The sequence below is a fragment of the Diaphorina citri genome, unplaced genomic scaffold (assembly GCF_000475195.1).
Source record: "Diaphorina citri unplaced genomic scaffold, Diaci psyllid genome assembly version 1.1 scaffold54, whole genome shotgun sequence".
NCBI lineage: Eukaryota > Metazoa > Arthropoda > Insecta > Hemiptera > Psyllidae > Diaphorina > Diaphorina citri.
The window spans coordinates 403,740-425,079 of NW_007377491.1; the positions used below are offsets into that span (position 1 = coordinate 403,740).

The 21,340-nt window shown below is 40.0% G+C and overlaps 3 protein-coding genes across 3 annotated transcripts in view; 1 reads left to right on the forward strand and 2 right to left on the reverse strand.

Moving 5' to 3' along the window:
* LOC103517096 (replication factor C subunit 5) overlaps positions 1–21,340 on the forward strand; it is a 22,154-nt gene continuing 814 nt past the window's right edge. Inside the window, exons 1-7 of the mRNA XM_026829121.1 lie at positions 1–90; positions 13,211–13,275; positions 19,156–19,283; positions 19,545–19,707; positions 19,907–20,067; positions 20,135–20,166; positions 20,308–20,372. Of these exons, the coding sequence (XP_026684922.1) occupies positions 35–90; positions 13,211–13,275; positions 19,156–19,283; positions 19,545–19,707; positions 19,907–20,067; positions 20,135–20,166; positions 20,308–20,372 (670 nt within the window). The 5' untranslated portion in view covers positions 1–34. The remainder of the gene's footprint in view (positions 91–13,210; positions 13,276–19,155; positions 19,284–19,544; positions 19,708–19,906; positions 20,068–20,134; positions 20,167–20,307; positions 20,373–21,340) is intronic.
* On the reverse strand, positions 2,888–9,805 carry LOC103517108 (laccase-1-like). Its single transcript, XM_008482130.3, has 11 exons — positions 9,683–9,805; positions 9,067–9,262; positions 8,471–8,594; positions 7,814–8,024; positions 7,073–7,296; positions 6,483–6,681; positions 5,822–5,997; positions 5,037–5,244; positions 4,298–4,525; positions 3,758–4,000; positions 2,888–3,296 (listed from the first exon to the last, which is right to left on the reverse strand). Exons 1-11 carry the CDS (start codon positions 9,747–9,749, stop codon positions 3,103–3,105), a joined length of 2,070 nt encoding a protein of 689 aa, XP_008480352.1. The 5' UTR covers positions 9,750–9,805; the 3' UTR covers positions 2,888–3,102.
* Positions 17,532–21,340, reverse strand: part of LOC103517117 (mucin-5AC) — a 26,308-nt gene continuing 22,499 nt past the window's right edge. The window contains exon 13 of the mRNA XM_026829242.1: positions 17,532–17,801. The gene's annotated coding sequence lies outside the window, so the exon portion shown is untranslated. The remainder of the gene's footprint in view (positions 17,802–21,340) is intronic.

Genomic DNA, 21,340 nt, shown 5'->3' on the forward strand with positions numbered 1-21,340 from the left:
ATAAAAGCAAATAAAAAGGGGAATATCATAACGTATGAGAGAAATAGGAATCAATAGTTCCAAGTATTCGCAGAAACGCAAATGTGTATGGTAAGTGCAATATATTTGTGCATAATATAAAGTAAGAACCGCGTATCACATTCTCAGAGATTGTGGCGGAAATTTCGACAATTTTCCTCTGGATTTAAATACAGGGCGTGTTCATGAGAGAATGAACCATGGGACGAAGGTTTGGACTTGTGATTAATGGTCACAAGCCACACGGACGCGAGGCTTCTTACAGGGAACAATAATGTCAGAAACAGGTTCATTATGAACAGAAGAGATTCTTTTTATTAGAATGCTTGATACAAAGATTCTGTGTACTGAGATGAGATGCAGACCTGGGTATGGTAGTTGTTGGTTCTCTAGTACCTTCTCTACCAATCCTATACCATTGTCTGATTAATGTTTGTCTGGGACTGGCTGAAGGTTTTTCAGTACTGTTTTGGAATTTGCTTGTTCCTATATATGCTCGCATCGTCTCTATAGAATTCTTAATAAGATTATACAGGGGGTTCAATATTCAGATCATTGTCTCTTTTTTTTTTTTTTTTTTTTTGTCTAGGTACCTACTTCTATTTTTTCTAGCGTAGGTCTATTTCCAGTAGAGTGCACTTGGCTGATCCATATATTGGATTCATAACCGGGGGAACTGTTGTTCGAATCCCAGCAGCGACATAAAATAATTCAGTAAAAGGAATAGTCGTCAGTAAAATGTCTTTAGGTTCATGATCTGTGGCTATAACGAAGATTCGCTTCAAGCGTGTCGGATGAAGCTTGAACGTCAAGAGTTCGTAGCGCCGCCCGGGCACCCGGCCTATTTTTCATATGGGGTACGCCTGAACAGGCCCCCCTGTCAGGTCTACCTGATCCTGATAGTGAGTGGCTGGCCTCAGACATCAGTAGGCCTGTTCAGGCGTGTCTGTCAGGTCTACCTGATAGTGGGTGTAGTTTGCAGTCTCGCAGCTAATTTTCACCCGCACCCGCGGAGTAAGTTCTCTATAGGAACCTCCATGGAAAAACAATCTGCCTAGTATAGGCACGGTACCTTCATCTCTTTTTTTTTCTCGTAATCTTGTATCCTCCGAAGATGAGGATATGAAAATTGTTCTTCCGAAGCGACCCGGAATTTCAAGACTAAAAAAAAAGAAAAAAAAAAAAAAAAAAGGAAAAAAAAAGCGACCCGGAATTTCAAGACTAAAAAAAAAGAAAAAAAAAAAAAAAAACAGGAAAAAAAACACAGGAAAACGCTAGCGCTTTCAGCAAAATACTCCTTGAACGTGCCTCCCTTCCGTATCTATGTTTTCTCTCCTTCCCGTGTTGACGCTTTCGTTCAAAGTTAAAAACAAAAAAGATTGAACAAGGATTTTGGGATGACCCTAGCATTAGAAAAATAGGGTGACCCTAAAATTAGAACTACAGGGTGGATACAGATTTTTATTATATTTTTTTACAATCATCATGTAGGTATTTTGTTGTTGTTGTTGTTGTTGTTGTTGTTGTTGTTGTTGTTGTTGTTGTTGTTGTTGTTGTTGTTGTTGTTGTTGAACAAACAAAGAGCACAGTACTTAGGTACCTATTATCAAAATTATTGATGAAAGTGTACCTATTGTCACAATTATTGATGTAAGTGAACACAATGAAAGAGGTCTTTTAAAGCTTTTGATATAATGGGACTTTTTCCAAATACCTACATGTACATACAACACAAAAACTGATGTTTTATTTTAATAGAACGTTGTTCATTGTTGTTGTAGTAGCTCTGTGAAAGTAAGTACCCTGTCCTTTTCCTCTTACTAATTTTGTTGGACAGGTTAGGTTAGGCTAAGAGTAGTAGCAGTAGTTAAAGTAAAATAAATAAATACCTAGGTATATGTAAATAAAATATGTAGGTAATAATATAAAGATTGCCTAGGACAATCTCTACTGTTCAACCTTACTTCTATTCAATTCCATTGTATTCAGATGATCTTTGTTCTTTTCAAATATTCCACCTATCTACTAGGCAACACCAATATACAAGCAATCTTCCCAGTGCTTGAATCAGGGTCACACTGAATATTCAACCTTGATTTCATATCTCAACAGTATCAGGCAACCTAGGTGTTCAGACCACTAGTGTGCAATGCATAGCAGTGGTTAAGACTGAGGTTTTTGTAATCCAAGAATCATAGGATCAAGGCCAGGAACAGGCAGTAAAAATTTAAATATATTGATGTGTACGGTCAATAATCTTCAAGTTAAAAAAACTTTTTATGAGCAAGCTACAGCTTTAAACTTTGAATAAGCTAATGGTAATAGTAGGTAATAAGCAGAGAGCAGAGAACCTTTGAACTTTCATCAAAAGGCTTAAAGTAAAAGAATGAAAAGAGATACTTAGGTAATTCAAAACTAACTGATCCAATGAATAGGAAAGTTGAGACTTTTTTTTTATATATCATTATTAATATTATTATTTTTTATTATTATTATTATTTTTTTTTTTTATTGTTGTGGCGGTGTAGCTGCACCGAGGGGGGTTGATGGTTCCCTAGCCAAGATTACTTGGCCCGTCCCGAACCGCAGTCAACCATCATGAGGACCTGTGTACTTTTCCTTGGCAGTATGATAAACCCTTTTTAATTTCCAGCTAGCCAGGCTGGTTAGGGTTTGGCTGCTCTGATCCTTGTTTAAGGTCCCTTAGCCAGACCTATAGGTATTTTGTTTCTTTGATAGAAGGTTAACCTCACTGTACAACTGCCAAGGTCTTTGGTGACGGGGCTTTTACACCCCATTCGGCTACAAGCTACCCAACGTTTCAAGGGGTGTGGCACCTGTTGTTAATGCTGATTCTATCTTCTTTTTCTTAGCCTGTTCCGGTGTACAGACGCGGTCAGCGTTTTTCGTCAGCCTCTCAATCAACCCTAACTAGGGTGATTACTTTGGGCTGACATTTTTGGTTTTGGCTACAAATTTTACGAGTGGATGCCCTTCGCACTCAATCTTTGCTATTTCTTTTGCTGATTCCATCCGCATCCCTATATTTATTTACACCTAATGCGTTGTTCAATGGAAGCGTATTCACGTCTGTAAGGTCGGCTCGTCATCCCAGTCGATATTTTTGAACTCGTTTGGATCTACGGGTGGCAGGTAGTTGTTGCAGGTCGGAAATTCAGGAGGCGTCTGGACGAAATCCTTGCGGTCTCCCACTTGGAATACCGTGTTCATGCCCGTCTCCGTGTGGAAGATGAAATGACAGTGCATGATCCAAATTCCTGGGAGAGGTAAGAAGAACAGAATTACAGAAAACAAATATATATAAAAAAAAACACCTTTGGGATTTTGATAAAGGGAAAGAAAGTTCGCCTTCCATCGCCCATCGCGTTCGTGCTCGTCGGAAAATGGCGAACATCTACGCGATTGATCGTGCGCTCGGGATGGTGTCGACGACTGCCCAACTACCAACACCGTATTGACCCTGGGATCCCCGACCTATGCCCAGAATACAGGAGTGTTTATAATTATGCCCGGCACACCCCACGTGACCCCACCCAAATGAACCAACCCTGTGACGGCAGCCACCTTCCTCTGAACGTTGTCAATGACGTTAACAACAACAATGATCGTGCTCGTTGCTCTCAGAATGGTCGCTCACTAAACCCCGATTACATATTTGAATATTACATATTTGAATATATGAATACGACTACTGTAAACAAGTTTAAAAAAGTCTTACCAGGATTGTTGAAGTGTACTCGCACCACCGTATATCCATTGGGTGGTATGGTGACCGTGTCTTTCACGCAGGGTTGCGGCCGAATCTTTGTCGCCAAGTCAGGTCCCTCCCTGGCCAGACGCTCTTGCAGTTTCCCAACGAATGCCCGATGGTCTTCAGCGACTGGAATGATGCCCTGCTCGATGATGTAGATATCTGTGCCGTGTAGGTGCATTGGGTGAAGGAACGTGGAAGTGGGACCAACTGAAATGTATAGAAGAGAAGGAAGAGAGTGTAGTGAAACCTCCCGTAGCCCACTCAACCGTTTCCATCATGTAATACCATTGATGTTGGGGCTGTGGGCCTCAGTTGTGGCAAGTTTTATTCATTTTCGCCCATGATTTTGTAGCAGCGGCTACAAGGTCAAGCGATCAAGCGATGTCCATTGTCTTCGGTCGACTGAACTCTGGATGTTGAGATGTATGACCCATCGTAAGATAGGTGGACGTAATCATACAAGTTTCTGATTTCTGTAAAAAGAAGAACAAATTCTATACTTACTCCAATCAATAAAGATGATCTCCGCCACTTGGTTGAGGCCGACTTTGATGATTTCGACACACTCGCACAGTTTGCCACCTTTTTCGGCGCTTTTTCCGCACACGGACCTGTCTTTGGGACACTCCATCTCTTTCGGGATTGGCAGATCCTGGGATAGGATGGGAAACGGAAGGATACCCAGACTGATGTTGTTGGTCACGTGCGTTTTGATTACGTTCGGCGAGGATTCTAGAAAGAGAACAGTGGAGAATGAATAGAAGGACGAAATCTTTTGGCAGTGATGGAAGTCCGCACACGGTTTGTGCTCTTGTGAGATAGTTATGTACTTATATGAGTATCCTATGTGAGTATCCAGCCATCCTGCCCAAGGTGCGGCCGGCGCTGCAAATTAAAGGCGGGATTGCAGAGTCACCTGAGGGGCGCATCGTGCAGAGGAACAGTTCAAAGCGGGACAACATCGAGGCGATGAACGTCCAATTACATGTGCATTATTTAGACTGCTGTTAACATAGGACTAACGGAAACCACCGGTTTATCCTGTGGGGAACTACCCCCAGGGCCCGATTTACATAATTTTTGCACCCTTGAGAAACGGGGAGGGGTACCTAAAATTGTCGTGTATACTTTTATTATTTTATTATTATTATTATTATTTTTTTTTTGCGCCCTTAGAAAATTGCCTAGCGTGCCTAGTTGTAATTCCAGCCTTGACTACCCCCCAAAAAAAATCTTCACTCACGGAACCAACGATGATACTCGTCCTCGTCGTTCCAGAACAGCGAGTCCCGTGTGAAGTGGTACTCATCGACGGCGAACACCAGCCGGATGTCGGGAACCGCTTTCAGGACTGTCGCTTTCTCCGTGGCCGGTGTGAGGGAGTTGACGTGGTTCCAGCAGACGTTCGGGTTCGTGTCGGAACAGTCCGAAGAGTCCAGAGCGTTCAAACTCTGAAATCAAGGGAGTGAGGACAATATGATTGAGGAGCTGAAATCCTAAACTTAAAGCCTGAAAGAAAAAGGAACCATATTCAGGAGGTGCAATTCTGAATACTGAGAGAAGAAGAAAACGTCGAAATTTCCGTATTTCCATGAACCTAGCTCGTTTATACATACCATACTTGGCTATGACACGTGTCAACTCGTACGAGCCACTCTAAAGTTGTCAGAGAGCGAAGGGCAGAGCAAAAAGAGAAACACTCAGGCGTAACCCAGACACTTAAGATATTTCACGCCTGAGTGTTTCTCTTTTTGCTTTGCCCTTCGCTCTCTGACAACTTTAGAGTTGTCAATTCCTGAAATATTTTATCCTACATATTTCCACCTCGAGACGAATGGTCAAACCAAACAAAGAGAACGCAGCAGGAGTTTGTGAAGATTTCCCTACACTTCGTCGATTCGTAGAAGCTTAGCCCATCCTTTGGGACATTTGTCCCTACACCTAAGCCTCAGAGTGGGCTTTTTGTGTTTTGTGTGTGTTTGGTAGATGATAGTAAATGCTCTATACATGACATTTCTTATTTCTTACCCTTCCTCTAGGATAGGCGTCGAAGGCTGGCCGAGTTGATTGCTCCTTAGTGCCATTACCGTCGCTATATTCTAGGATGGCTTCCGCGGAAACATTGGGAGTACACAAAGTCCTCACTTGTATCCAGAATGAACCGCCTGACTGATTTGCTGTGATCACGACATCCATACGATCACCTGAAATATACCCGGGGTCCCGGGGAGGAGAACAAGTTACATAGAAAATACATGAAGGAGATTACAAAATCCCTTTACACACAAGAGAGGCTACTGAACATGAGTTTTGACATATTATCCACTGCTAAACCTAGAGATCGGAGTTTTGGCATCTCCATTACTAAAGCTAGAAATGAGAGTTTTGGCATCTCCACTAGGTACTACACCTAGAGATCGGAGTTTTGACATCTCCACTACTAAAGCAAGACATGGAAGTTTTGCCATCTCCACTAATTTGTTTCTCTTTGCCCCATATACCGGGTATCGTCGCTGCAGAAGCAAAATCTCCCATCAAAATTTCCTTTTCTTTCTTATAAAAATGGTTCATTAGATTGTTTTTACTTTTCGTAACCGAAGTATATTAAGGCGGTCTCTTCTTGATCCCATGTGTGCCGCGTCCAAATTTATGTTTAGGACTATTGCACTGTTAACCGGAGTATACTGACCAGGAAAAATAGTAATGGAGTCAAACATCTGAGGTTGTACCGGGGTTCCGTCCACCGTGATCAGATTCATGCGATGCTTCTCGACAAAGAACAACATGGGGCAGGCCAAACAGGAACCCCCGATGATTCGAAATCTGTGACGGAGCCCTTTGTTGACCTTGAACTTGGAGTAAGGCACGGGGTTTGATGTTCCATTGCCCTGAAAATATGAAGAAGGGATGTTAGGATAAAACGGACACAAAAAGTCTAAAGTGGCTGCGGTGTAAAGCAACCTTAACCTTGAGGGAAAATGCTGTTCGAATACGAGGATAAAATGGAAAGGGAGATGGAGGAAGCTCTAGCTAACCATTGAATCAATAAGAAAATCCCAACCCAAGACCCGGGTTACTTTCTGGAGTTTCTTGTATTCTCGTGTTGACCCAGCATCTAATTGGGAAGTAAGTACTGTGTCTTTTATCGCCCATCTGATGAGGGATATACTACAGGATGGGCATGCTACGAAATAAAAACGGTGGTGAAACACTTTTTTTTTAAGACTACATAGGTAACATGGGTGTAAAATAAACAGTAAATATTTACGTCAAACGTACCGATTTGAACACACTTCGTCCGTTGATGAGGAAGGATTCCGTTCGCGTTCCAAAGTTAGCATATGTGTTACCCGGGAACTTGGCGTCCGTCATTCCGTGCAGCCAATCCGTGATGATGATCGTATGCGAGGGATAGTCCGTATCGTACTGGTCCCGATTCGGATCGGCCTTCTTCGGCCGACGAATGACGAGCGGCCCTTCAAGACCGTCCATCTTTTGAAATCCTGAGGAGGAGAAAAAAATCTTTTGTGCCCGGTTTCACAGCTATAACCAGCTAAGCGAACTTCTACATGACAATCTAAATATAGGTAGCACATCCCTAAAGGCATTTGGGGGGGGGGTAGCTGGGGGAATGGCTATTCTCAATATTAGGTTGATCTATGTACCTACCTTCACTACATTATACTTATAGTTCAGTGTAACCACAGATGTACATTAGCGACCTATGCATGTTATGTTTGTGTCGAATGGTATCTATCAATGTATGTTCATTAATTCATTATACTTAATTACTCACATAATAATATAAGATCTTATAGACATACCCGTAAGTACTGTACAGTAGAGATAGGTAGGTACACCTTTACATATGACTGATTATTGAATTCATATCTGTAAAGCAATACAGGGACATTTGATCCCTTAATCAGGACACCATCCCCGACCTCTTGGACAAAAAACACAAACTACGTTATTTTTGTCCGCCAAAAAGTCTTCGTTTTCTGGACCATCTTAGCTCACCTATATGGGAGTGATAGAAGAACGTTCCATAGGGCATAGCGGGGAACTTATACCGGTATGTAGTCTCCGGTATGATAGGGCATTGGGTAAGTAACGGTACGCCATCCGAGTGAGGGGTGTGTCTCTGGTACACTCCATGCCAGTGGATGGTGACCACTCGATCCACTATCTTGTTCTTCACATCCACTACGATCGTGTCACCGCGACACACCTGTAGGAAGGGATGCCAGAGCAACATTAATTTTATATATGGATTGATTGTCCTTAAAGACTGAGCTATTTGTCCTGTCGATGTCGTCTGAACCGTTTGACCGCGATCATAAAAAAAGTTTCGTATTTCGTAAAGGAGACCCTCTTTATCAATTTTCAAAATTTTCCCTGATTTTACCGTTTTTGCTGAACTAGGATGGACTAGGAAAATTAGGGTTCTCCGCTTTTTCCCGGGTTCAGACGGGGTGAGCGTTTTTCGTCAGGCTCTCATTCAGCCCTAGGATGATTGCTTTAAGGCTGACATTTGGTTTTGGCTACAAATTTTATGAGTCAACCTTTGTTATTTCTTTATCATCAAGGGAAATTTCAGGCTGCTATACTTCCGATTTAAAGGCCTTAAGCCAGATCTAGAATAGACCAACTCTATTACTTGAAAAAGATGCTTACCTGAATGGAGGGTGAAGGCAGACGTCTGTTGATGGTCAAAATGGGTCGCTCTACTCCATCAGCCGTGACGCAACCTTTCTTAAAACAATCGTCCATAGTTCCGTTAATACAGTTACCACATGCTCTGGGTGAAACAGGGAACAAAAAGTGTTGAGAAAAGAACATGGACATGAAATGAAAGCGTAGATTGCGTAGGTATAGTTTAGACTTTCATAATATGTACCTAGGTATGTATTATGAAGGTCCTGAGTTCGAGTCAAAGTTTTTTCGGCTCTGCCTGGAATACATTATACTCTCAGCCTTGTGAGGACTCAGCCAGTGGCGGCATTATCAGTGTAAAAAGGAAATATACCAAGTTGATACAATTAATAAAAGAGTCTCTTAGGCCAGACACTTACTATCAGCTAGACCTGACAGGTACACGTGATCAGGTCCGCCTGTGAGGTCTACCTGATACCTGATGAGCACACACACCATCAGGTAGACCTGATGAGGTGTACCTGATCAAGTGTACCTGATGGTGAGTGGCTGGCTTCAGGAAAGTGGTTGTTTCTCAATAAGAGCGTCGGAACAAAGGGTTATACATAGGTACTCACGGTCCAATAGTGGCATAGTTTTCCAGGGTGAAGTGATAGTAGCAAACCATCGGTTTGGCTCCGTCACAAGGCCGGGCACATAGGCCGATCTTCTCAGCCTCCTCCATGGTTATATTGTCGTATTTGCCATCAGAAATATCGTTGGGCTGCAAATATTTCACCAACGCCGGGTCTGCATCGTGACGGAAAAATGGCCCTGCAAAATTTTACGACAAAACCATTAGGTAATTATTTTTTTATTTTTTATTTATCTTTCCTATTTTTTTCATTCTTACTTAGGTTCCTATAGGTACCTACCTAGATTTATTTACATAGGTACTTTATTGTTACAAATTAAAAATTTCGTTTAACATCTATTGCTGGACGGCTAAGTTCCCTCGATGGACACAAATAAAGGTACCTATATCCTATATAGCATAGGTACGCGTCTATGAACTTGATGTTGGCAAGTACCTTATGCTTTTCGATTGTTTTGGGCGATGTTTTTCGGACGGCCCAAAATCTTGTCAGATCGATATATCCTTTGTTGCGGACCAACGATTCAAGGATATACTCGTAAGTGAAGAGGTGCCTATGTCCTGTAAGTAGTAAAACATTCTATGAAGTTAAATATTACCTTCTGAGATAGCAGGTTTCAAACACGCGAGGAGGTGTAAAAGCACAAGTCTTATACACAGCATCATCGTCAAAGAATGAAGTGCAAATGAACTATAAAATCGTCATTCCGGACAATTTATCCACTTGTGAAAGATCAATAATATATTTTTTCCCCATCAGCAAAACAAATAGAAGACAGTAAAAAATAATTTAAAAAAAATCGTTCAATGACTTCGACATTTATTATACCTACCTATTTTCTGGGTCGACTAGAATAATGACGTTCGAGAGTTGTGCATGGTTGTAGACTTTAGAATCTTTAGATGGTTAGATACCTACCTGTTATGTACCTTTTAAATGTGATTTTTTCATTATAGGTACTTTTGCTATACGGTGCGGTGTAACATTTATAGATAGGTATAATATTAGGTACAGGTACCTACCTACCTATTGGTCCAGACTTTTCAGCCCGTAGATACCCTACCTACTTACTTTTGGAAGTCCCAACTCATCGACTTGGACTTGTAGGTACCTAATGTCCGAAAGTGGCCAAAGTCATCATGAGAACTAGTTAGACCTGGGGGTTATGAGATGTCAGGTTTGAATGATCTTCATTAAGGTGGCCCCTTTGGGACACCTTCCCTATTATTCCCCTACATTTGACTAATCCATAAACTGTATTTTTATGCATTAGCATTAAAAACACATTTACACATAATTATGAATTATATGTTTACCTATTATGTACGTGAAAAACAGGTTACGTTTTATATAATTTATAACGTTTTTATCTAGATCTAGAGGATCCCCTTTTTATTATTAGGTACACCCTACGTATAGGTAGGTTACGGTAGGTACAACTGTAGGGAGATTAAGTAAGTGGTTATAATATAATACACCTTCCCAATTTTTTAGTGGGACATTTTGGAGCGGTAAAATTAGCTGTTATTCCACAGATTTGACTATTGGGTTTGCAAATACCTACGGTACGCGTATGATGTTATCCAGGGAGTAGGTACCTACTTTTTTTAGGCACATTCAAATTTTATTTGAACAATAAATTGGTGATCATTTATCACCATAGATTTGACAGTTAAATTTATTGACATATCAATAATTAAAATGATTTTTTTTTCTATTGAGTTCTTTAAAAAAGCTGACACTTCCCCATTGACATATCAGCAAAAATTTCTTGATATTATTTGTTCAAAATACTCTACTTATGTGTTATGTTTTACAGATGGCTCCAAAAATCCGCAACCTTTACCAGCTGTGCCTTTAGTGTTGATGGCATTCTGTCAGCCAATAGGTACCTCTAATATGTACCTACGTTAAATTCTATTAACTCTATTTTTTCAGCTCAACTAATTGCTATCCTCCTCTGTCTCAGGTCCATTATAAATCACCCTGCCATGAGATTCTTAATAGTCAGTGACTCAATGGGCTCCCTATATATCTGCCATAGTCAATCCTTACTTTTCCTGCCTTATCATCTCCCAAATCCATTCGGCATGGAGTGACCTAAAAGCTGTTGGAAAATATGTCAAACTGATGTGGTGTCCCTCTCATTGAAGAAGAAGAAGAAAAAAAAATCTTGGCCATTGATGATAGCATATACATATGCACCAGTTCTCAATGGATCACTGATCACTTACAAGGAAGACGTGCTACCAACCAAGCTAACTAGGCTGGCAAAGAAGTTTAAAACAATCTAGTAGTCTACAAATAACATGTTAATTTGTCTCTTTATTTCAGTCATTGAGAAGTTCACCACCAATGTTCGGTTCTGTATAATATGCAACTATTTGAGTAAGATCACCCCCGCCATACAATCCAGATGTACACGGTTCAGATTTGGTCCTCTTGATTCTTCTCTCATCATGTCCAGACTAGATTATGTCATTGAACAAGAAAAGTAAGTGTTTTCTTCCTAATTTAATTGATAGCTCGCCTAATTCTGACGAAATTCCTGTGTGCAGAGTTCAGTATAAAAATCATAATAGTGCTTATTTATACTGCTCGAATAGGACTGAAAAGTCCCTTTACTCCAGCAGTAGGCTACTACTATTAGACTATTACTGTGGTCAAATTCTCAAAATATATTGAGGATAAAATTCCATGCCTCGCCTGGGATAGAACTCGTGCCCTCCTGTTTACCAGGCGAGTGTCTTGACCACTACACTACCGAGGCAGGGCTTCAAAATTTAGTTGGTCAAATTCTCAAAATATATTGAGGATAAAATTCCATGTCTCGCCTGGGATAGAACTCGTGCCCTCCTGTTTACCAGGCGAGTGTCTTGACCACTACACTACCGAGGCAGGGCTTCAAAATTTAGTTCATGGCTCTTCTAATTAGCTTGAAGGGTAGTACGCCTACCTCGTAAGTGCTAGGTCGTTGGTTCAATTCCCGCCCGGGGCAAACTTTATCCTAAACAGGGTTCGTTCTCGGAACAGCTAACTTTCTCATATCCTGTTCTCCTTCTCCCTTCGATTTTTTTTCGAGACGATAGATAAAATCCGTCCCGAGCAGGAATCGAACCCGCGACCTAGGGAATAATACAAAGCAGACACGTTACACAGAACCTTATAGATTTCAATTGAAGCTACAGAACCTTAAAAAAAAGAAAATCTTATTGATTTCAATTGAAGCTACAGAACCTTATTGATTTCAATTGAAGCTACAGAACCTTATTGATTTTTTTTCGAGACGATAAGACCTTAGCAGTTACAGTTCTCTCCATCAAAACCTCTTGATTTTTTAAGAGGTTTGATAGAGGGAACTGTAACTGCTAAGGTCTTATAGTCTCGAAATTGAAGAGAAGGAAGGCAGGACAGGAGAAAGCCAGCCGTTTCGAGAACGGACATTATCCGTTGAGGGATGAAATACGCCCCGGGCGGGAATCGAACCCGCGGTCTGGCGCTTAAAAGGCAGACGCACTACCAACCAAGCCAACTTAAAATAATAATAATAATAATAAAAAATCTAGTATTAACTAACGTCCATTGACACTTTTCTTTTCAGAGTAAATGTAACTCCGGACGGAAAGAAAGCTATCATCGACTTATCGGACGGTGATATGCGTAAGGTGCTGAATATTCTGCAGAGTGCCGCTACAGCGCATGCTGATGAAGTGAATGAAGATACAGTAAGAGGTTAGCAACTTCAACATGTGTATTTTTGGTCTACTGGACTGTAGCAATCAGCAAATCAGCTCATACTCAGGTCAAGTTTTACCACCATGGATTGTCTCAGGATTGAGTTCATCCAAGGTTAACCTGGCTATTAAGTACAGGGAAATTCTTGATTCATCTCAATCCCAAGTTAGTAAACCCTAGCCTTAGTAGATCTTGATTCTTCTCATATGTGTTTGGTTTCTTCCAGGATGATATATCATTTTTCAACATAATCATCTGGTACATAAGTAGGTATGTGTGTTGTAAAGAGTAGAGCATCATTCTTGAAAGCAACTGTACTCTTCACATGAATGATTAAACTAAACTATTCATATGCCAACAGATTTGAGATTTTTACTCTTTTGGTTTCCAGGGTAGAAAAATACAGGCCCAGTACCTTGGATGAACTTGTGTCTCATCAGGATATCATTTCTACCAGTAAGTACAAAAACAAAGCAAGCAATTATATCTACGATATCAGATCCTAAACTCCCCCTATTTTTTTACTTGACCAGAAATTCAGTGAAACCATCTAGAATTTATTGTAGTACCTAATTACTCAGTAAGTAATGCTAGAGTAATAATTAAGTGAGAAGTGTAAAAGAATCACTACCAGCAGAGAAGTGGTTGGTCTGGAGGAAGAAAGGATAGGAAAAATCCAGACGTTCCGAGAACAAACATTATTCGTTCAGAATAAAATCCGCCCCGAGCGGGAATCGAACCCGTGGCCTAGCGCTTACAAGGTAGACGCGCTACCAACCAAAGTAACTAGGCTGGCATGGTAGAGATTGCCTCAGGCATAATTTCACTATTTGTTCGTAACTAGACAAGGGGTATATTGGGGATAGTGTTAAGTGCTGAACTCTGTAAATAACTCTTAATATATATAAAAAAAATAAAATCTTTGATTCTTCCAGTTGAGATTCCCGAATCCATGTTGGTAGACCTCGTGTTGAAAATGTCGGATATTGAATATCGTCTGGCTGCTGGAACGAGTGAGAAAATTCAACTGAGTGCACTTATAGCCGCTTTCAATTCCGCGAGAGACAAGTTGGAAGTTCCTCCTGGTCCACAATAGTGAGTTCCGACCATTTTTTTTACAGGGTTTTTTGCCTTAGCATCTTTTCTTCTTGGTCTCTTTTTTTATTTGTTTAATCGGGGGAACTGTAACACCTGGGGTCTTATCGTCCCGAAATCTAAGAGAGGAAGGCAGGATAGGAGAAAGCCAGCCATTCCAAGAACGAACATTATCCGTTTAGGATAAAATCCGCCCCGTGCGGGAATCGAACCCGCGGGTTTTTGAGTACCTACCAATATTGGAATTTTTGCTTGCTTTAAGGGTAAAAAAAGAAAAGACTAAGAAGAAGAAGAAGAGAGAGAGAGAAAAAAAAACAACTTCTTCCTTATACTTATGACTTATAAATACCTACCACATTAATTTCTAACCCCTCTTTGAATAGAACAAAGCATTATGTATTGAAAATCTTGTTTCCTATCCAAGACAAACCAGGTTTTCATATTCTATTCTCTCTACTTTCCCAGGTGCTTGAACTGAATGCTTCAGATGACCGAGGTATTGGGATTGTGAGAGATCAGATTTTTCAGTTTGCCTCAACCAAGACTATGCACAAGAGTAGCTACAAGTTGATTATTTTGGATGAAGCAGACGCCATGACCAATGATGCTCAAAATGCTTTGAGGAGAAGTAAGTTAAAAAAAAAAATCTTGGCAATTGATGATAGCATATACATATGCACCAGTTCTCAATGGATCACTGAAATGAAATTAAGCCATGTTAGACATGGTTTGTAACTGGATGGGTGACCATCTGTGTAATCACAGCAATCACGGTGAATGATGTTATATGAGGAGGCACAAACTTACTGAATTGAGAGTAAAAGTCCTGTAACTAAAGACCTTAGTTTATCCAGCCACTCAGCTAGTGTACGATAGTTGTTGTTGTTGTTGTTGTAGCGGCTTTAGCTTTCACCGAATGGCGATAGCAGAATAAAGAAAAGGTGTCTTTTTGTATCTGCTATACACCGGGGTGATGGTCTCTAGCTCTAGCCATGTTAATTTGGCTGGCTTGTCCTGAACCGCAGTCAACCATCGTGAGGACTTGTGCTTGGTCTTTAAAAGCAGAGAGAACCCTTTGAAGAACTGCCCGTAACTCCGGACGGAAAGAAAGCTATCATTGACTTATCGGACGGTGATATGCGTAAGGTGCTGAATATTCTGCAGAGTGCCGCTACAGCGCATGCTGATGAAGTGAATGAAGATACAGTGTACAACAGTGTGGGATATCCTACCAAGACTGAGATCACCAATATCTTGCGGTGGCTCCTTAATGAATCCATGGATCTCTGTTATAAAAGTGAGTTCTATGTAAATAAAAGTGATTAGGTCATCCTCTCTTCATCTCTCCTTCTTTTACTGCACCTTTACCTCGTATTGTTTGGGGTTGCTCTCTGCGGCGGAGTGGTCAAGAGCACTGACTCTCAACCTGGAGGTGCTGGGTTCGAATAATTTTCCGTTCTTGATTAGACTTACTTTATCATAATAGCAACGAGTGTCCATGATAAAGTAAGTCTAATTAATGTATTGACCGTTGCAATGAACTCTCAAGAATACGTAAGATTTCCGTTCTTGGATAGGCGTTGATGTAAAAGAATGTGCCTTGGATGTATACAGGGTGGTTCGTGATTTGCGAACCACGCTTATATCTCAGAAACGGCTGGGAATTAAGGAATGAAATAAACGGCATCATGTCCATTGCGGCATTGGCGGCAACGAGGCCGTAGACCAGGCAGCCAAAGATCCTTTATCTATTATCCCCCGTGATCATGACAATGTTGCTCCCCTCTCATTGCGGCATTGGCGGCAACGAGGCCGTAGACCAGGCAGCCAAAGATCCTTTATCTATTATCCCCCGTGATCATGACAATGTTGCTCACCTCAATATATGCACACCTCAAGACTTTAAACCTTGGATTGCCAAACTAATTAAGACCCAATGGCAGAGGTCGTGGGACGATATTCCCAACAACAAACTCAAGAGAATAAAACCTAAAATCGAGGAGTGGCCATCCAGCCAAAGGAGCACCAGGATGGAGGAGGTGGTGCTCACGAGGCTCAGGATTGGGCACACACGATTGACCCATACATACTTGTTCACCCGTGAACCTCAACCTGTGTGCCAGTGTGGGGACATCCTCACTATTCAACATAATTATATACTTACTTGTCTGTGTCACTTATGCCCACATTTGCGCCTCTTTGCCCTCACCTCCCTCCCTATCTGACGATGTTGAAGCTGTCGATTCCCTATTCTTATACCTCAAAGCCCTCAATCTAATATAACCTAGGGATATCAGCGCGAACGACTTACTGTTCGTAGAGTTAAAAAGCGCTTTAAGGAAAAAAAAAAAATAATAATAATTTTCATCTAAAATCCATTTTAATTTTCATCATGTGATGATGAACTTGATGAAGGGAAGGGTGTCCTCGAAAACGAAACGTAAAAAAACCGAATCCAAAATCCAAGCTTGGCCGGGCCCAGTTTAATTTTTCATTTGTCGCGATATCAAGAATGCGTGTGGACGCGGCTTTTCTAGGAGCCCGCCAAAAAAATAAAGATGGCTGACAAGCAAAAATCAAAAACCGCGATTTTTCAAATTTGAACATTTTGAACGCAAAAAAAGTCGTGTTCCACTGCGTGTTCTGTTCGCCCGCCGGGTTTAGAACTATTGTCAAATTTGAGCTTTCCGTCAAAACCCAACAGTTTTAACTCTTTTCACATGTATTTCCTGTAAACATGTACTGTTTATGTGGTAACTATTTAATCTAGTGCAAGAGAGATTCCTTCCTGAAAGTGTTTTTGCAAATTTGTTAAACATGACTCAAGTACAGAAACCAAATTTACCTTGGTAAGTTACATGTTAGGTCAGTACAAATCACAGGATTTCTTTCCCTCTGACTTTCCTCGATAAGGTCAAACATTTTAGGTTAAAAAAGTTAACCAGAGTAAAAAATTGGATTGACCCGAAACCCTAATTGCTGTTGCCCAAGAGGTTAGCAACTTCAACATGTTTGTGTATTTTTGGTCTACTGGACTGTAGCAATCAGCAAATCAGCTCATACTCAGGTCAAGTTTTACCACCATGGATTGTCTCAGGATTGAAAGCCAGCCGTTCCGAGAACAAACATTATCCGTTTAGGATAAAATCTGCCCCGGGTGGAATCGAACCCGTGACTCAGCGCTTAAAAGGCAGACGCGGTACCAAGCTAATTAGGCTGGCTAATTAAAAGTTCATTGGCGACATTTACCCGAAACAACATAGCGACCCATGTTTGTTGCCCAAAATGACGTCACACGTCCGTAGTCTATTGGTAAGTCATCAGTTGAAATATCGATAGTGTAAATCGGACTTTTTCCGTGGGTAGCGTCTTAGCTTAGCCGACTTTCCCTTATAGTTTTGAAGAGAGTAAAGAAAAACAAAAAAATGCAAATTTTCAATTTTGTAATAATATTTACAAAGTTTTATTAAAATAAATAATTTCCACGATCTTGTTAAAATAAACATCTTTAAGTTAGTACCTACAATATTTATACAGAGGGGTTTGTTTTTACCTACGAAATTAAAATAATGTATTCCATGTAACTTTGTTTGAAATAAGATTAACTTTCATAACCAGCACCAAGAGTTCCGAATTCGATTCGGGTTTGTACTTACAGGTTGGTGTTAAATGACATGATTTTGAATTGGTTTAGAGTAATGGTTTAACATTTAATGTTTTACAATTCTTTCAAAATATAAGAGATTGTACTTGCTATTGAGGTCCACTCAGTCTCGTAAAAACAATCAAGTAGCGAGTGTAGAGATCAGTAGGGAACTGTATGTGATACAGTATTCGTAGAATATTTGTATGGTTCTCATATTTCTTCGGAAAGAATTGTTTGAATTCTGAAAATGAAAAATCGAAGGAAAAAAAATTGATTTCAGATTCATAATAAATCAAAACAGAATAAAAAGAATTACTCAAAAAAATAATAATAATAAAAATAAAATTCAGAAAGATAAAATTGAAAGGAATAATGGGGAAAAAACGAAAAAAGTTAATTAAATTCACGAAAAAAATTGCGAGAGGTTTTTTTAAGCTACCAGACTGACGAGTAACAAGGTCCCCACCCGACTGCCCTCCCAAAGAAAGGAAAAAAAATTGATTTCAGATTCATAATAAATCAAAACAGAATAAAAAGAATTACTCAAAATAATAATAAAATTCAGAAAGATAAAATTGAAAGGAATAATGGGAAAAAACGAAAAAAGTTCATTAAATTCACGAAAAAAATTGCGAGAGGTTTTTTTAAGCTACCAGACTGACGAGTAACAAGGTCCCCACCCGACTGCCCTCCCAAAGTGCCTAACTTTGTCAGCATAGTGAAAAAGGAGGAGCTTCAGTCGAAGTCAAGAGTGGGGGAAATTCTCCTGCGCATGCCTGTAGAGCTTTAGAGCAAGCCTCGTATCAAAAGCTTTGGAGCTTTCTCAAAACTTGTTAATGTAGGGGAAAGTTTCCCCTAGCATTTGAACTAAACTCCTCCCCTTTCTAAACTGTTCGGCTGTGCTGACAAAGATAGGCACTTTGGGTGGGCATTCGGGGGGGGACTCTGTTACTCGTCGGTTCGATCCTAGAAAAAAAATTACGCATTTTCTTTTTTTCTCCGACATTATTACTGTTTTAAAATGAGATTTTTTTTTATCTCTTCTGAAAAAAATTGGATTTTAACACTTAACTTATTTAGCATTATGCAGGTACATATGTACTAGGAATTATGAAGGACGGTGTGAATCAGTGATCACTGAAGCTAAGCCAATTTGCACGTGGTTGGTATCCCCAGATGGGTAATCATTTGGGCATGCTGAACTTATCTCTAGGACCTGTAGGTACTACTACTCAAGTAACAATGTTTTTTTTTCCCTTCAAAGTGTAATCAATTTTATTTGTATTTCATTTCAGAAATTCAAGAAATCAAGATTGAGAAAGGCTTGGCACTCACAGATATCGATCTGGTCATCTAATTTTAGTGTGGTGCCTTTTATCAGGGAATGTCATTTGTGACAAGTGTTAAAACATTGACAGTGATGGTCACAGTGGTATACCAGTTTCAAATTCCTTCTGTTTTCTCTTTAATCTGGTCATCTAATTTTAGTGTGGTGCCTTTTATTAGGGAATGTCATTTGTGACAAGTGTTAAAACATTGACAGTGATGGTCACAGTGGTATACCAGTTTCAAATTCCTTCTGTTTTCTCTTTCAGTCAACAGATTCATTGATGAGAATGAGCTGCCACATCTTCTGTTCTATGGACCTCCTGGGACCGGTAAAACCACAACAATCTTGGCTTGTGCTAGAAAATTGTACACAAAGGCTCAGTTCAATGCCATGGTAAGTAGGTAATTAATGATGGTAACTACCTACCAATATTGGAATTTTTGCTTGCTTTAAGGGTAAAAAAAAGAAAAGACTAAGAAGAGAGAGAGAGAGAGAGAGAAAAAACAACTTCTTCCTTATACTTATGACTTATAAATACCTACCGCATTGATTTCTAACCCCTCTTTGAATAGAACAAAGCATTATGTATTGAAAATCTTGTTTCCTATCCAAGACAAACCAGGTTTTCATATTCTATTCTCTCTACTTTCCCAGGTGCTTGAACTGAATGCTTCAGATGACCGAGGTATTGGGATTGTGAGAGATCAGATTTTTCAGTTTGCCTCAACCAAGACTATGCACAAGAGTAGCTACAAGTTGATTATTTTGGATGAAGCAGACGCCATGACCAATGATGCTCAAAATGCTTTGAGGAGAAGTAAGTTAAAAAAAGAAGAAGAAGAAGAAAAAAAAATCTTGGCCATTGATGATAGCATATACATATGCACCAGTTCTCAATGGATCACTGATCACTTACAAGGAAGACGTGCTACCAACCAAGCTAACTAGGCTGGCAAAGAAGTTTAAAACAATCTAGTAGTCTACAAATAACATGTTAATTTGTCTCTTTATTTCAGTCATTGAGAAGTTCACCACCAATGTTCGGTTCTGTATAATATGCAACTATTTGAGTAAGATCCCCCCCGCCATACAATCCAGATGTACACGGTTCAGATTTGGTCCTCTTGATTCTTCTCTCATCATGTCCAGACTAGATTATGTCATTGAACAAGAAAAGTAAGTGTTTTCTTCCTAAGCCTTAGTAGATCTTTTGATTCTTCTCGTATGTGTTTGGTTTCTTCCAGGATGATATATCATTTTTCAACATAATCATCTGGTACATAAGTAGGTATGTGTGTTGTAAAGAGTAGAGCATCATTCTTGAAAGCAACTTTACTCTTCACATGAATGATTAAACTAAACTATTCCTATGCCAACACTCCAACAGATTTGAGATTTTTACTCTTTTGGTTTCCAGGGTAGAAAAATACAGGCCCAGTACCTTGGATGAACTTGTGTCTCATCAGGATATTATTTCTACCAGTAAGTACAAAAACAAAGGAAGCAATTATATTTACGATATCAGATCCTTTACTCCCCCCATTTTTTTACTTGACCAGAAATTCAGTGAAAACATCTAGAATTTATTCTAGTACCTAATTACTCAGTAAGTAATGCTAGAGTAATAATTAAGTGAGAAGTGTAAAAGAATCACTACCAGCAGAGAAGTGGTTGGTCCCCTTCTTTTACTGCACTTTTTCCTCGTATTGTTTGGGGTTGCTCTCTGTGGCGGAGTGGTCAAGAGCACTGACTCTCAACCTGGAGGTGCTGGGTTCGAATAATTTTCCGTTCTTGGATAGGCATTGATGTAAAAGAATGTGCCTTGGATGTATATAATGCGAAAGCAGTTCCAAGGTACTTTTTTTAAGTATTGTTTTGGGGGGTCAGTATTACTGTGTTAGCCTTTCTTACCCCTTCATACCCCTTTTATCTTACCCCTTCATACTTTCCGATCTAACACCACCCTTCCCCATCCCTTCTCTCTTCATGCTAGTTTTAGTCTCTCCCTCTTGCTACCCCTGTACGAAAGCAGTTCCAAGGTACTTTTTTTTAAGTATTGTTTTGGGGGGTCAGTATTACTGTGTTAGCCTTTCTTATCTTACTCCTTCATACTTTCCGATCTAACACCACCCTTCCCCATCCCTTCTCTCTTCATGCTAGTTTTAGTCTCTCCCTCTTGCTACCCCTGTACTACCAGTTTCTCTACTTTTTTACCTATGTAACTCTCGTCTCGTCTTTCTCCCATACACACGAATTTTTATATTGAGTGAAACTATGAAAGAGATTTGGATCATATAATGATTCACGTTTGCTCAAACCTAAATTAATGATAGTTTCAAGTGCTGAACAACGGCTGGCATTAGTTTGCAAACATGTATGTTTGATTGTTTGTCAAGCGGCTTGCTCATGTATGCTCTGCTTTAGTTCTTCAAACAGTTACCCAAAAGTGT